General features: G+C 28.5%; 2 protein-coding genes across 2 annotated transcripts; both read left to right on the top strand.

Annotated features, from left to right (window-relative positions):
* Window positions 1-2,743: 2,743 nt before the first annotated feature.
* On the top strand, window positions 2,744-6,873 carry LOC108341671 (uncharacterized). The gene is made up of 5 exons (XM_017579325.2): window positions 2,744-2,916; window positions 4,452-4,931; window positions 5,064-5,156; window positions 5,613-6,019; window positions 6,094-6,873. Exons 1-5 carry the CDS (start codon window positions 2,784-2,786, stop codon window positions 6,727-6,729), a joined length of 1,749 nt encoding a protein of 582 aa, XP_017434814.2. The 5' UTR covers window positions 2,744-2,783; the 3' UTR covers window positions 6,730-6,873.
* A 2,690-nt stretch (window positions 6,874-9,563) lies between these two features.
* Window positions 9,564-14,697, top strand: LOC108341670 (uncharacterized). The gene is made up of 6 exons (XM_052879689.1): window positions 9,564-9,815; window positions 9,997-10,071; window positions 11,278-11,745; window positions 11,904-11,996; window positions 12,148-12,560; window positions 13,758-14,697. The coding sequence occupies exons 1-6, from the start codon at window positions 9,758-9,760 to the stop codon at window positions 14,439-14,441; spliced, it is 1,791 nt and encodes a 596-aa protein (XP_052735649.1). The 5' UTR covers window positions 9,564-9,757; the 3' UTR covers window positions 14,442-14,697.
* Window positions 14,698-16,107: the final 1,410 nt, after the last annotated feature.

Genomic DNA, 16,107 nt, shown 5'->3' with positions numbered 1-16,107 from the left:
CACGTACTACTCGTTAATTTGGTTTTTGCTTTTTGGTTTGGACCTCTAATCATAATTGCTAAATCACTTCTCGCCATGCTCCCATGCAGTAAAAATGGATCAAATTCCTATAAAGTGAAAGTGCACTTAGAGAAGGTGATTGATTGTTTGTGTCATAAGAACATTTCTAAAAGTAAGCATCAATAGTATTAATTAAATGTTTTGAAACATGTTTGATTAATTAAGGTTTTTAAAAAGGGGAGATTGGAGATTTATTTTGTTTTGTAAGAAATTTGATCTTTTCGTCCGCAAGTTTCGAACATTTTCAATTTTTTAAGATTCTGAGTAAAAAAAAATGTAGAAATTTGAAAGTTTTATAGGTAGAAGAAAATTGATAGCAGCAGAAAATTTGGCTAATTTTGAAATCAGAAGAGCTTAGTTATGAATATTGAAATTGGAATTATCAATTCTGGTGAGTCTATTACAGTCACCATCCATGTTTTGATAAGTTATTGACTGGGTTTAGAAAATATAAAAATTTCTTTTTGAAATTTTGAAAATTCTAAAATCTATAAAACTCAAAAATTAAATTTCAAAATTCAAGAAATCCAGAATTGACTTACAAATTTGAGAAAATCTAGAATTGAGTTTCAAAATTTGAAAAATTTCTAAATTAGATTACGAAATTCAAAAACTGAAAAATCAAATTTTAAAATTCAAAAATATTCAGAATTGGATTTCAGAATTTCAAAAATTCAGAACTGAATTTTAAATTATATTTCAAAATACAAAATTTAAAATAAGATTTTGGAATCTGAAAAATTGATTTTGAGATCCAAGAAATTTCAGAACCGATTTTTGAAATTCATAAAATTTCATAACTGGGTTTAATAAAATATATATATAATTCCTAGGATTATAATGGACACCAATGAAATTTACGGGTGTAGAAAGAAAAGGTGCAGGAAAATAGCCTCTCTAACCAAACTTCTTGTTGGTAGCAAGTCCAATGGACTTCCTCGTTGGTTTGATTTTTAAACTTCTTATTTTTTATCAAAAGAAATTATGTTATATCAATTTCATACAACTTGTTTAAATTAATAATTTTCATAAAATATTATACTATTTTAATTTAATAACTAATAATATTTGTTCAGTGTCCCACTTTAACAATATATTTTAAAAATAACTATATATATATATATATATATATATATATATATATATATATATATATATATATATATATATATATATATATATTCGTGACTATTTATTTATTGTTATACAAAAAGTGAGTGATTGACTCCTTCCTAACATCTTTCACGAAAGAGAAGAAATTTAACATGTATTAATGATTCAATCAGTGATTTAGGTACTGCACAAGCTGGTTTTAATAATATTAATTGTAATAATGATAGATTATTAATAATAAATAATAATAATAGATTAATAATAATAGTAATAATAATTTTTAATTTTAAATAACAACTTCAAATTTATTTTAATATAATTTTCACTATTTATATTTTAATTTATATCATCTTTATCATAAAAAATAAAATACTAATCACATATAATTTTATTTATTAAAATATTTTTAAATATATCATATTTATCACATTATAATAATTTTTATTTCAAATCCACTTAAATTACAACATCTTTTTCTTAATTTAAACAATATTATAATCCACTTTTCATTTTCTGAAATCTATCTATTCAATCTTTCTCCCAGTGAAACAGACAAACAAAATTTCATCAATAAAAAGAAATAACAAGAAAGAATGCAATAATAAAGTAAATATTGTTCAAAATTATTACAAAGTGTGCAGCTATGAATACAATTTAACGAGTTTTATACACTTGTGAATATAATAAAAAGCACTAACTGCACCTTTTTCATACCAAAATAACAAATAGTCATTTTTTTCAACAATTCGCTTTTTAAGACATTTTTGAATAAAAACCAAATTCAAATAGATGTTAATTATTTTTTCCAAAGTATCAGATCCTACATTTGAACTTTCTCTCAATTTTTGAATATTTCTATTAGTCTTCTTCCACTGCATTGTACAGTTGTTCGTTTCTTGCTCTTTGTTCCTGCAAACAACAATAAGTGTTTTTCAAGGGTCTTTATTAAGTGCAATGAGAGAATCAAGTACATTTATATATTTTTATTTTTACTTTTTCTTTCTCTTTTTTACAATTACCACATTGCTTTTAAAAATACTCTTAAAAATACACTATGAGTAATATTTCTCAATAAATAATTGGTGTTTTAGTGTTTAATGGAGAGTGTACAATTATTTAACATAAATAAAATTCTTAAATATATATTTTTTAAATACATGCCTCATATTATAATTAAATTTTATGCCGAATAAAATTTAATACATAACGTTTTTAAATGACTGAAATGCTATTAAAAAAAAACAAACGAAAGAGATATAGTATTAAGTATCAAAGATATAGGAAAGAAATGAAAAAAAAAGGTAATTTACATAATTAATAAGATCAACTCGACAAAATGAACTAGTTTAACTCATCATTACATTGTAAATATATAATGATATTTTTCATATTTTAAGTAATCATAATTTAAAAAAGGTATACTAAGTATTCTTTAATACTTTGAGTGCAATGTTTTCTGGTGCTTGTTCTCTTTTTTATCACTTTATGGAATTACTTGGCTTATACTGCGTCTTTTGCTCAAAATAAATGGAAATGTTCATGAATGAACAATTGAGGAATGTCACAGCAATTAAGAAATTTGTGAAAAGTAGAAGGAAAACGCAGGAGCTATGGCAGACGCAGATGATACTCTTGGAAGTACCTTTAGTGTTAAATTTGATGATATATTTGCATATGCAGATACTGAAGAAGTGAGTATTGATGTTGGGGAAGCACAGCTGCCATCGCTAGGGGAGCTAGACAGTATGATTTTTAATTGCTTTCTTTTCACTTATTTAATTCTTCACTCACAACCGTTACACAAATAATATATTTTTATTATTCATAATTGCATCACATCTATCTATTATATTTTATACTTATAATTTCAAATAAATAAAACCTTTTTCTATTTATGTTTAATTTTTCTCCATATTATTTAAAAAATCAGGAAATGACAAAATATTTTATTGTTTTAAGTTTCACATGTTTTGCTTTAATTAATGTCCTCTTTTATTGGTTTAATCAATAAATAATATTAGTTGTATATGTTTGTCGAAAGTATAACGGGAAACTATATTTAAATTAACGATAAGAGAATATGCATTAAGTTTGTTATTCACAGTCTATGAATTCAATTTAATAAAAAAAAAAAAATATTCCCTTAATTCTGTGACGGGCAAATAAGTGAAATGTGGTTATATTGTTTAAACATAAATATGACATATATTTCATGTAATGAAAAAGGTATTTCAAAATGAATTATTTTGTGTGATATTGATTCTATTGAGACCTATCTATCTAGCATAATTATAATCTATTCAAATTTCGTCACCACCCAAATTGTATTTAATTTAACAAAGTTTAATATATTTTCACGGTCTTAACTTTTTTTGAGCCAAACATTGGTATGCTCAGGACATTACAATAAAAAAAAAATTGACTATATATGCACTTCTCACATCTCATCAAGTATTTGCAGTTGACAAAAAAAAATACATAATCTCGGTCATGTATGTTATTTTAAAAAGTAAAAATTGATATAATGTGCAAAGGTACTTTGATCATATAAAACATATTAATACTCTAATATAAGGCCATGAATTGAAATAATTTTTTTAAAATGTTATATTAATATTTAATATATCAGAAGATAAGTCAAAGTACTATATATAATGATCTTTTAGAAGACTTTTAGATTAAGATTTTATAGTTTAAATTTTAAATATTTATAAAAAATTGTTACTAAACTTTGATCTATAACATTAAAGATAAAGTTTAAAAATACAATAAATTATAAAATGTAGTATATACAAAAGTTAAATAAAAAACAAAAATTCTATTTTCACGATAACAATAATATTATTATTAGAGCAATAATAGAAAATAGCTGTTTATATATAGAAAAACGTTTAAATTAGAAAGATAGAATTTTATGGCTATTATATCACTTTTAAGATTAAGAAAGCTTTGAATGAAAATATAAAAATCTCACATAAGTAAACAAAAAGTACTTCATGAAAGTAATATTTATACGGATAAATGAAAAAATTATACAAGATTCATAAAATTTCAATTATTGTATACTTTATAATACGTGATAAATTCTTTTATAGTATTGAATACCAACAAATTTTGTTACCCTAAAAGAATTTGGATAATATTGATTGAATACAATAATATTTTTTTATTGTTTAAAAATGGTGATTGGAAATCAATCATAATGCTTTTTTACAATTTTCTTTCATTTCAATATAAGACATCCCTGAAGATTTAGAAATGTGATTGTATAAATGCAGGAAAAGATAAAAGGGAAATATATGTGGCAGCAGCTTCAGGAAATTGGAGTGAGACTTCATCATGTTGCCGAATCCATCCTTATTGGTGGCAAATTCCAATGACTGATAGCAGACTTACAGCCCTACATATTGCTGTAATAATGGGAAAAACCAGTTCTGTACAAAAGCTGATAAGTTGTATGAACATGCAAGATTTGGAAATTCGCATGGCAGATAGGAATACACCCTTCTGTTTGGCTGCCATTACAGGCAACGTCGGAATTGCTGAAATTCTGTTGAACAAGAATGGAAGGTTGCTGTGGATTAGAGGCCGAAAGAATATGCTGCCGATTCAATTAGCATCTTCTGCAGGCCACCTTAAAATCACAGAGTTCTTACTTCAAAAAACATTAAAGGACCTACACGACCTAAACAACAATCTAACTTTCGAAGAAGAAATCGTCAAGCTATTTTTCTTTACCATCACCAACAACCTTTACAGTATGCTCATCCACCGTCACAACTGTTTCACTGCACTGTCTGCTTTCTTCACTTTGCATGTTAAACAATAATTTATCATTCTTCCATTTTTCTTTTGCATAATCTTCTTTCACTTCATTATGCCCATTACAGCTGTGGCATCAGATTTGTTGGATCGCTACCCAAAATTGGTTACCGTAGAAAATGAAGATCGATCGACACCTTTGGAAATCCTTGCTCAACTTTGTGAGTACTTATAACTCCTAAAAACTTTATTTTTCTAGCTCATAGATGTTACTTTAGTTTTGTGAACCTAATTCCATAGCCAGGCGTAAATAGTTGATATTTTTTGGTGCACTGCAATTTGTAGTCCTTTTTCTCTCGTGTATACCCTACAAATACATACCTTCTTGCCCTAGACGTATCCACATGTACAAGACGATTATCTCCAAATAAGAATATATAGTTTCCAACACGATCGCTCTGTTGAATCTAAACGCAGCTGATGTACTTCGACTAACAAGGTTTGTCTTGTCAGGTGATAATGAAAACACTATATGTAATGAGAAATAGATAAACAAAAAAGAAGATAAAAGAGAAATTTAACTCTTTAATTAAAAGAGAAATTAAAATCCAACATGCACTGTATTAAACTAAATACCACGCTCAGATGACTAATAATTAATTTAAACTCAATGGCAGCATTGTCCAAGGAAATTACTGACCATCTAAAGTTAGTGAGCTCGATGTTTGAGCGAATGGAAGAAGTGAAAGAGTCTCTCAACCCTGAACAATTGTCAAAGGCGATGTTTGATGCAGCAAAATCTGGAAACGTTATGATATTAGAAATTCTTTTTAAGTACCATCCATATTTGATATTTGAAGTGAGTTCAGAGAAAAGAAGCTTACTTCACATTGCTATTCTATATCGACAAGAAGATATATACCGACTAATATTAAGCAAGGGAGACTCCAAGGATTTGATGACACAATTAGTTGATTTTGAGGGTAACAATGTTCTTCACTTAGCTGGAAAATTGCGACCGGAACCAACATTTGTATTACCAACAGAACATGTTCTAATGCGTAGCGAGGAGTTATGGTTTCAGGTATATAATTCTACTCGATTAGTTAGGATTTTTCCTATAACAATAACGTTGTTTACGGTAATTTTCTTAAACAGAAAGTGGAGCAAATAGTTCCAGCTGCAATGAAAACAATGAGAAATAAAGATGGTTTGACTCCTAAAGAAGAATTTTATCTGTCCCACAAAGAGTTGCACACAAAATCTGTATCTGGAGTGAGAGGTTCGGCAAATACTTTACTAGTGGTGGCAACTCTTATAATCAGCCTAGGGATCACCGGAGCTATGACAATTCCCATCGATGATATTGATAGTACAATCACTCCAATGTTTCGGAAGAAGACATGGTATACCTTATTTTTTGTGTCGATTTCAATTGGAACGTACTTATGTGCTTCATCTATATTGTTCTACGCTTCAATTATTCTTCCCACAAGGTGGAAACCAGAACATGAGTATGTAGGGTTGGTGCAAACGAAGTTGGAATTTGGGAATATGGCACTTTTTTCCTCCCTTGGATTCATGTTCATTGCTATTGCTTCGGGTTCCATATTGATCTTTGACTTCTTACCCAACTGGATCTTTTATTTCATTGCTGGGATTGGTTGTATCCCATTGATTGTGCATCCTACGCTTGACTATGGTCTATGGACTCACTCTGCCACCTCCGTGTTTACCTTTTGCCTGGCAGCTCTTCGGCAGAAGGCAAACTTGTTATCTCCAATCCGCGGTTAACTTTAATCCATTTCAAAACAAATTAAGCTCTAAAGAGTTGGAATAAATTAATATATAGCATTTTTGTGCTCAGGATTGTCTCTCTTTAGCAAGATGGAAAGTTTGCCAGATAGTTTTAAATTACAATATCTTGCGTGATTACTTTTACACGTGAATCTATAATATACCTTTTTTCTACTCATTACTCATCACATTTGTATGAACTGTGCTTAATAAACTAATAATACCCAAGATTATAAATGGTCAAAAAAATATATTCTGGGAGCACCCTAATGTTTAATATTAACTAAAATCCCTTTGGTGCAACAATAATACGAATTAAATTATTATGGGTAGTTAGGGTTTTGCTGTTACTTTTGCGTATCATAGTGGTGGGCCCGCGTTTCAATTTTTCTCTCATCAATGAATATTTTTTCCTATAGAGTTGCTTCTCAGGAGAGAAAATAAATATGTGTAGAGTAAATTAATGAAAAATAAAGTGAAGATTTGAATAGTTTAATTAAAGAGAAATGAAAAGAGACCAAAAGAAAGTTGAAAGAGGTTATTATAGAAAAGTAAATGAAATTACAAATTACTTTTAATAAAGTATGTTTTCTTTATTCGTTGCTTCACCAAATTTTATTAATTTTTATTTCAATATTTAGTCATTTTCCTATCAAACTCAACTTTAAAGGCGGATCAATTATAGTATATGAAAGATATATATCCTTTATTTTAGGGTGTGTATTTTTAAGATGAATTTGAGAACGAAAAAATAGGAAATGAATTTCAATAAATTTGAAGATAAAATTTTCGTATTTATTTTAAAAAAAATTATGTGAAAATAAATAAATTTATGAGTAAAATTTATAAGTGATTTTTGAACTTGATAAATAAAAAATTAAAATTTTAATAAATTAAAATATCATATTATTATTTTATTATTATTCTTAAATATATATATATATATATATATATATATATATATATATATATATATATATATATATATATATATATATATATATATAATAATCATGAAAATCGATTCCCTTTACTTTAGAACTGATTTCCTTTCTTACAGTTAAGTCTAAAATCAAATTTAGTATCTCAAAACTGATTTCACCACTAAACTTAATTCGAACCATCTTGTTCTTTGACCACCATAGACGTAAAAATGAAAGTGTAATTTGAATTAATGTAGTTTGGTTAATATAGTATTAACAATAAATCATTCCACTTTATGTGATATTGCAAAAACATTGCATTATGAAAATTTACGCAGTTCCTCACCCTCAAATCTCTCATATGAAACTCAACAATTTAGCACAAATTGATGTCTCACAATTGTGAGCAACAAATTTACCCAAGAGAATACCGTCTTAATTTTGTAACACAAGGAAAGAAAGATAACATATGTAGAAAAAAAAAGTTAACTTGACAGACCACATATGTAATTCGTTTCTTACATATTATTCTTTTCGGCAACTGATAAAATTATAATTTTAGTTTAAAATATAAAATAGATTAGTAAGGATAAATTAAGTAAGAAGTAAAAGGACTAATTTTTTTATTAAGTGATGGAAATCTATAGAAAAATAATTAGGTGTGCGGGGATAATTTTGTGAGATGTAATTAGTTTGTCAGCTGCACATAGCATTCCCAGGGTTCAGCGTTACGTTATTGTTTTAATTGATTAATGTCATATTTCTTTATGGCATCATGTAACAACTTCAATTTTTTATTAGAAACTTGTCATTAGACTTATCGTTTCAATTCCTAACCTATGAGCTGGTTCTAACTCTTTAAAACTAAGTCCTAGGAAGTTGTTTTAAAACCCCAGTCCCCAAAGACTCAGATGCAATTTCCTTCTATGGCGCAGATGATATTCTAAATGCATCCTATTTTAAAATGCATCCTCATTGGTGGCGAATTCCATTAAATAATGGTGGAATTACAGCCCTACACGTCGCAGTAAGTATAAGAAAAACTAGCTTTTGTAGAAAAGCTTGTGAATTGTAAGAAGATGCAAGATTTGGAAATTTGCAAGGCAGAAGGGAACACAGCCTTTTGTTTGGCTGCGATAACTGGAAATGTGCAAATTGCTGAAATTATAGGTTGCTATGGATTAGAGACCAAAACCACATGCTTCAGCTATTTTCCCTTCAGATCTGGAACCAAAACATGGATAGAGTCATGTTGATGTAAAATTATTAAATATGGTAAAATAATGAAAAAATAAGACTCAATTATAAGCATGCTCGGCAATACCTCGCAATATGGATTGGCAACTGTTAAAAAATAAACTCAAATGAACTATATTTAAATATGAGAGTTGAAAGCCAAATTTTGTATAACTATAAGGACTAAATGATAGCTAAATTTAATTTTTAATAAGAACACGTTTAATATTTTAAGGATTAGGTTTAATGCTACTTGGAAAATTAAACTAGAGAGCATCTGGATCTTGGCACTCTAATTCGAATCACACTTTACATCTTGGACTTGCTCCTTTTTATTATTAATAAAATCCATTTAAAATTGTCTCTGGATTCCGTCCGCACATGCTAAATATAACAAAACAAAACATAGGAATAGTAAAAAAGTCACATCACATCCATTATGAACAACATACTTTGAAATTCATTTTCTTTACTCATTATTAAAATCAATTTTCGAGGACTTACTGTGTTTTTGTAAAAAAAAGCAATTATAGTAAGGCCATTTAAATTTAAAAGCACCTTTCACACTTTCAACTCGTATTAAAATATTAATAACTTTTGTTTAGTTGTGTTTGGTGGCTCAAGTTAAATTGATTTAAAGATTCAAGAAGAAAAAATCGGGTGAGAGAACAGTGTAAGAGGTTTGGATTATTATCAAAGATCCTTTGAGAAGAAAGTTGTCGCACTTTATACTAAACGATGAAGATCACCGGCCACCGTCCCCACCCTCCCTATTTCCGGTGGCCGGAATGTCAATTGTGAAAAGTAACTGAAATACACCACCAGAGTCCTCCCTACACGACTTAACGGATAGCTTAAACGGAATTATGGCAGACTCAGACGCAAGTATCATGCCAGCTGCAGATGACATTCCCAAGGCCGAGAGTATGTTTTGCTCTAAATTACTAATGAAATTTTTTCTACTTTTAGTTTTGTGAAATCCATGGATGCCTGCAAAGTTTAAATTTTGTACATTCGTTAGTATTGTGCTTGAATTCAATAATGAACAACGCATTTACTTTTTCAATTATGATAAAAACATTACTTTTGGTAAATGCATCTACAGATTTTACTCAAGTGGGTGTCGTAAGTGAAGAACGAGGCCGACTCCAGGTTCAAGAACATAAAATTTCTGTTTCAGGTAAAAAAAATTTAATTTTTTTAATACTAATTCTTTTAGGTTTTTAAGAAAAAAATGTCTCAAAATAATTTTTAATTTTTTTAGTATTAACTATTTTATTTCGTCAATAAAAAATTTAAAAATAAATTTTAAATAAAAACATAATAAAATATCTCATACTTAAATTTACTTTATCTCCATATCCGAACTTAAGTCATCTTTAATAAATGACAGCATCTTCGACCACACTGGATTGAAAGCTGCTTTTTTAGCCATTTTTTCAAAACTTTATATTCTGTTCTTAGATTGAAAAGTTATTTTAATTATTAGTGACAATGTTAGGACAATTTAACTGAGATATCCTATTAAGATAATATAAAAAGAGAGAGGAAAAAGAACATAACGATATAAGAACGTTGTGGGCTTTAATTTGTCTATTTAAAATGGTTTACAAGTTACTTTTGTGTTAGGGAAATAAATATTAATCTAAATTTATTTTGATTTTTTTTTCAATTTTTTCCTTAAAGTCTTAAGCAAAAATTTATTTGGGTATTTTCATTTCGGATGCATATTCGGGAATTATAAAATCTCAAATGAAGTATTTTTAAAATCTATGAAAAAATTAAAATATTTTAAACAGTAAATCAATAGTTTTTTTATCAACAAAAAAAAAAATCCGTAAATAGTGACGACATATATGATTTATTCATTATATATCATGAATTTATTTCCTTCTCTATTTTTATTCACATTCAATGTCAAGACCAGATGTAAATCTTATGAAATTAGAATCTAATTTAAGCCATTAAAAGAATGGAATCGTAAATGATAATTTCTCATGAATATATAATGTGTTATGAGTGTATTTACATTTACTTATAGTTTCCATAACTGATTATGAATTTTGTATTTTACTAGGTATATCCTAATGAAAAATGTTTTTGGAATCACCTAAATTCGAGTAATGTTAGTTATACTGGAACCTAAACAGCATTACCAATGTATTAAATTCTGTTGTGTTCAGAGATATCACATTAACCATTAAATAAAACTTATTAAATAGCTTGACTGTATATTATTAGTGTAAAACATATTTATAATGGCAGTAAACAGTTATATATATTTTATTTAAAATTGTGATATTTAGTATAATATTTGTGTACTGTAGATAGAGGTAAGTGAAAGTTATGAAAAGAAAATTGATTGTATGAAGTACATGAGACGCAGAAAGCGCTAGAAGGAAAATACATATAGCAGCAGCTTCTGGAAATTGGATTGAGGCATTATCCTATTCCAGAATTCCTTCTCAATGGTGGCGAATTCCACTAAATGGTCGTGAAATGACAGCCCTTCATGTTGCAGTAAGCATGAGAAAAACCAGTTTTGCAGAAAAGCTGGTGAATTGTATGGAAATGCATGATTTGGAAATTCCCATGGTAGATGGAAACACAGCCTTTTGTTTGGCTGCGATGACTGGGAATGTTAAAATTGCTGGAATTCTGTTACGCAAGAATCGAAGGTTGCCATGGATTAGAGGCCAAAACAATATGCTGCCAATTCAATTAGCATCTTCTGCAGGCCACATTTCAATGGCAGAATTTTTATTTCAAGCTCTTCCACTGGACCTTCACAACAGCATGCCCTTCCAAGACATTGCCAACTTATTTTTCTTCACCATCGACAACAATATTTACAGTAATTCCTCATCCATATATTTCCTTAATGCGAGAAAAAAAAATGATCTATGGCAAAATTATTTATACGTTATTATTTCTATCTGAAGCATATTTCTTTTGCATATTTAACAATAGTTTTTCACTTTTTGCCTTATGATTTATGCCTGGTCATCACAGGCGTGGCATCAAAATTGTTGAATCGCTATCCTAAATTGGCTACCATGGAAAACGAAGGGGGATTCACAGCCTTGCAAATGCTTGCCCAAATTTGTGAGTTCTATTAATCTTTACCAACTTAATTTTTATAGTTCAGAAATGCTGCTCTTAGGACTGCAACAGTAATGTATTATAATTACTTTATTTAACTAGATTTTTGTGTGTACTATGTATGCCTACATGACTAATTTCAACTCAACGATAGCTTCGTCCCAGGAAGCTATTGGTGATGAAGATATTGTAAGATCGTTGTTTAAGGGAATGGGAAAAGAGGAAGAATCTCTCAACTATGCAAAATTGTCAACAGCAATGTTTGATGCTGCAAAATATGGAAACACTATGATTTTAAAATTTATTTTCAAGTATTATCCAGAATTGTTATTTGAAGTGGATTCCACCAAGCAAAGAAACTTACTCCACATTGCTATTCTGCATCGACAAGAAGCTGTATACAAACTAATATTAAAGCAGGGGGATTTCAAGAATATGATGGTACAATTGGTTGATTTTAACGATAACAATGTTCTTCATTTAGCTGCAAAGTTGGATAAACCAGAACAAAAATTCGGATTATCAACAAACTATGTTCAAATGCGTACTGAGGAGACATGGTTTAAGGTATATATATCTACTTCATTAGCATTTTTCCATTACAAGGATGTTTATCTATTTAATATTTTTCTTTCTACTAGTTCCTTAATCTGTATGGAAAAAAACAAACACTCCTTTTATAGATTATAAGAAAACTGTGAAAATTTATTTAAAGAAAATTCACCATTTCAAAGATATTTTAGTGTGTTAAATTTGAATTTCTTCTTTAAAATTGTATTCAAATATTTTGTTTGAATAAAATCATTCAAATGTTAAGTTTTGATATTTTTTTTCTTATTGGATCAAGTATTTTAAAGATTATCAAATATAAACATTATTTAAATATTAAAAATCATTAATAATTCAAAACTATTAATATTAATGATATTTTTAATCAACCTTCAAACTATTCTTCCATAGAGTTTCTTAAGCTTTTTTTTTACTAGATATTTTTTTTCCATTGAAGATTATATTTAGTTAATATTATTATATTATAGGCTGACATTAATACATGTTATTTTTATGACTTTCTTGATTGGAGATTTTTTTTTTCAGACTTCTTTTTATCCATGTTGCTTGAAAATTTTCCCTGATTAACCTTGAAAAAAATTATAGTTAAAATTGATTGAAAGTTATTTCAGTCAATATTAGAAAAAAAAATTCTAACTATCTATTAACAAATAATAGTATCTGTGTTGATAAAAGAAATAATCACTGTAAACATCAGCAAGAAAGATGTCACTACAATAATCTAATAATTCACATTTGTTAATAGTTTTTCTGACAATGGTAGAAAAACTTTGACTAATATTAAGTAAGAAATAACAATGATCTACAATAAAAATAATCTACCAATATAAATAAATAAAAAATACTTCTTTAATATTAATAAAAAGAAATCCTAATCGATGTGAATTGAAAAGTAATTATAGCCAAAAGTTAATTAGCAAGGAATGTGAATATAGAAATTTTTTAAAATTTTATGTAATTTAAAACTCTCCAATATATAGTAAGGAATTTGTCTTTTAAAGTTTTAGTTGAAAATTTTCAATTTATTGTAAAATATCTCATCTCTACAATATATTGTTTTTATGAAACACTTATTCTTCAGAAAAATCAATTATCTTTCTAGATTTTCTATATGAACACTTTATTATTACTTTTACAATTAATTTTCCACTTTTTGTATTTTAATAATATTTAGTTTCATTTTGAACGAAACAGGAGGTACAGAAAATAGTTCCGCCTTCAATGAAAACAAAGAAAAACAAAGATGGTTTGACTCCTATAGAATTATTTCATCAGTCACACAAAGAGTTACACAAAGAATCTGCATCTGAACTGAAGTCTCTGGCAAATACTTTAATAGTGGTGGCAACTCTTATCATCACCTTAGGAATTTCGGTTGCCATAACCATTCCTCTTAATGATATTGATAGTACACTTACTCCAATTTTTCGGAAGAAAACATGGTACATCATATTTTTTATATCAGTAGGGCTGGAAACAAGTTTCTGCGCTGCATCTATGTTGTTCTATGCTTCAGCTATTCTTCCTTCAAATGTGGAACCACAAGATGAGTCTATTCGCTTACAAGAAAACAAGGTCAGATTTGGTAGTGTCACACTTTTTATCTCTGCTGGATTCATGTTGGTTGCTTCTATTGCCAGTGCCACATTGATCTTCGAATTCTTATCAAGTTGGAGCCCTTATTTCACTTTTGGAGTTGGTGTTCTCGTCTTCATTTTACATTTTACACTTGATCATGCTCTGTGGAGTAAATATATATCGCACCTGGTGCTAACCTTGTCCAAGGTAACTCCAGTGAAGTTCGAAAGATTGTTTGGGCCAATCAGCAAGGTATATAAATCCTATCATCCATTGCAGAAAAGAAGGAGCTTAAATTAGTTGGAATAACTAAGTACATATGATTGTGCCCAAGTGTTCTGAGTGTTTTGTAAGATAACAAGTTAGCAACAACACCTATTTTTAAGAATGTTTTATATCAAAGGATGTTGTGTGCTATTCCTTTTCTTTTGATGTGTGTGAGAGTGAATCTATTGTATGCCTTTTAAATTTTCATATGCACATCTTTCCTCAAATAATAAACAGCCTGTGGTTGCCATATTCGAGAAAGAATTATCAGAAAAGCATTATCTGTCAAGCACTAGATCTTGATCTTGATAATTTATGCTTTACCTGCAAGGAAGAGGAAATCGTAACGCATTCTTGATTGTGCATCAATGTACTACTAAATTATAAAATGATAAAGTTTAGATAATGCTAAGATATTACCAAGTCTATTAAATCGTATAAGTAATAAAAGAAAAAAAATTCAATTATCATTTTTTCATACTAAATCCTATAAGTAATAAAATAAAAAAAAATTCAAATATCATTTTTTCAAGACACTCACGTTTGTTTTATGAACTATAATTATTTATTAATTAAGATTAAAAACTTTGAAATAATGAAAATGATTAATTTTTAATAAGATAAATCTAAAATTTTAGAAAGCAATTAAATTTATGAAGTTAAATATACAGTAGTAGAAAAGGGATAGATGATGAAAATAATGATGAGTTTCTTCAACTTCCAAAAATGCATCTTTGTCCTCTCTCCTTTAGGATAGTTCCCTATTCTCCCAAAGATGAAAATAATGGTGAGTTTCTTTAGCTTTCAAAATGATTTTTTACTAGTTTTATTCAGTGAACAAGTTGGATCGAACTTACTAGGTCTGAAAAATTTACTTTAATTATAATTCTTAATATATTCTTCAATCTTATAAAATTTTTACTTATTTACAAAATATTATACTTGTATTATCCAAATACTTATCTTTCCAACATTCTTTAATAAATACTAAATTATTTAAAATTAATAATAAAAATACTAAGAAATAATAAAAATAATGATAATGTCAATTATGAGTTAGAATGTTAAATGAATTGACAAATTATATGCAAGTTTTATCGATATCATGTAGATATAAGATGTACCAACCTTATGAGATGTATCTCTTCACTAGTGCAGAATTGGCTTTTAAAGTCACCCCGTAGACGTCGGACCACAAAATAACCAACGTAAATTATTGACGATGGCATTTTCGTAAATAAGTTGGGCATATAGACGTCGGTTAGGAGGAGCCCCGACGTCTATAATATTATAGACGTCGGGCCCCCCCTACCCAACGTATATATGTCTGATAGGTAGGTGAAAAGTCATTTTTTTGCACCATATAGACGTCTGATTCCGCCAATCTGATGTCTATATACGATTATAGACGTCGATCCCCCTGTAACAGACGTCTATATGGCTGACAGGGTAGGTGAAAAGTTAACCTATACGTCGGGCACCCTCCTAACCGACGTCTATATGCGTCAGAATGTGAAAAATCATTTTTTTTCGCCGTTTAGACGTCGGATCCCGCCACATCCGACGTCTAGATTCCTGTTAAATCAGAAATCATGAACACGCGGTTACGCACACTTCATCGTCTTTCTCCTCGCCTTTTCTCTCCGCGGCATTGCATTTCCAGGTGCGTTTTATCTCTTTTGAACCGTTTAAACTTACT

The sequence above is a fragment of the Vigna angularis genome, chromosome 6 (assembly GCF_016808095.1).
Source record: "Vigna angularis cultivar LongXiaoDou No.4 chromosome 6, ASM1680809v1, whole genome shotgun sequence".
Classification (NCBI taxonomy): domain Eukaryota; kingdom Viridiplantae; phylum Streptophyta; class Magnoliopsida; order Fabales; family Fabaceae; genus Vigna; species Vigna angularis.
Note: the sequence above shows the minus strand (reverse complement) of the source record. Positions and strands in the feature narration are given on the sequence as shown.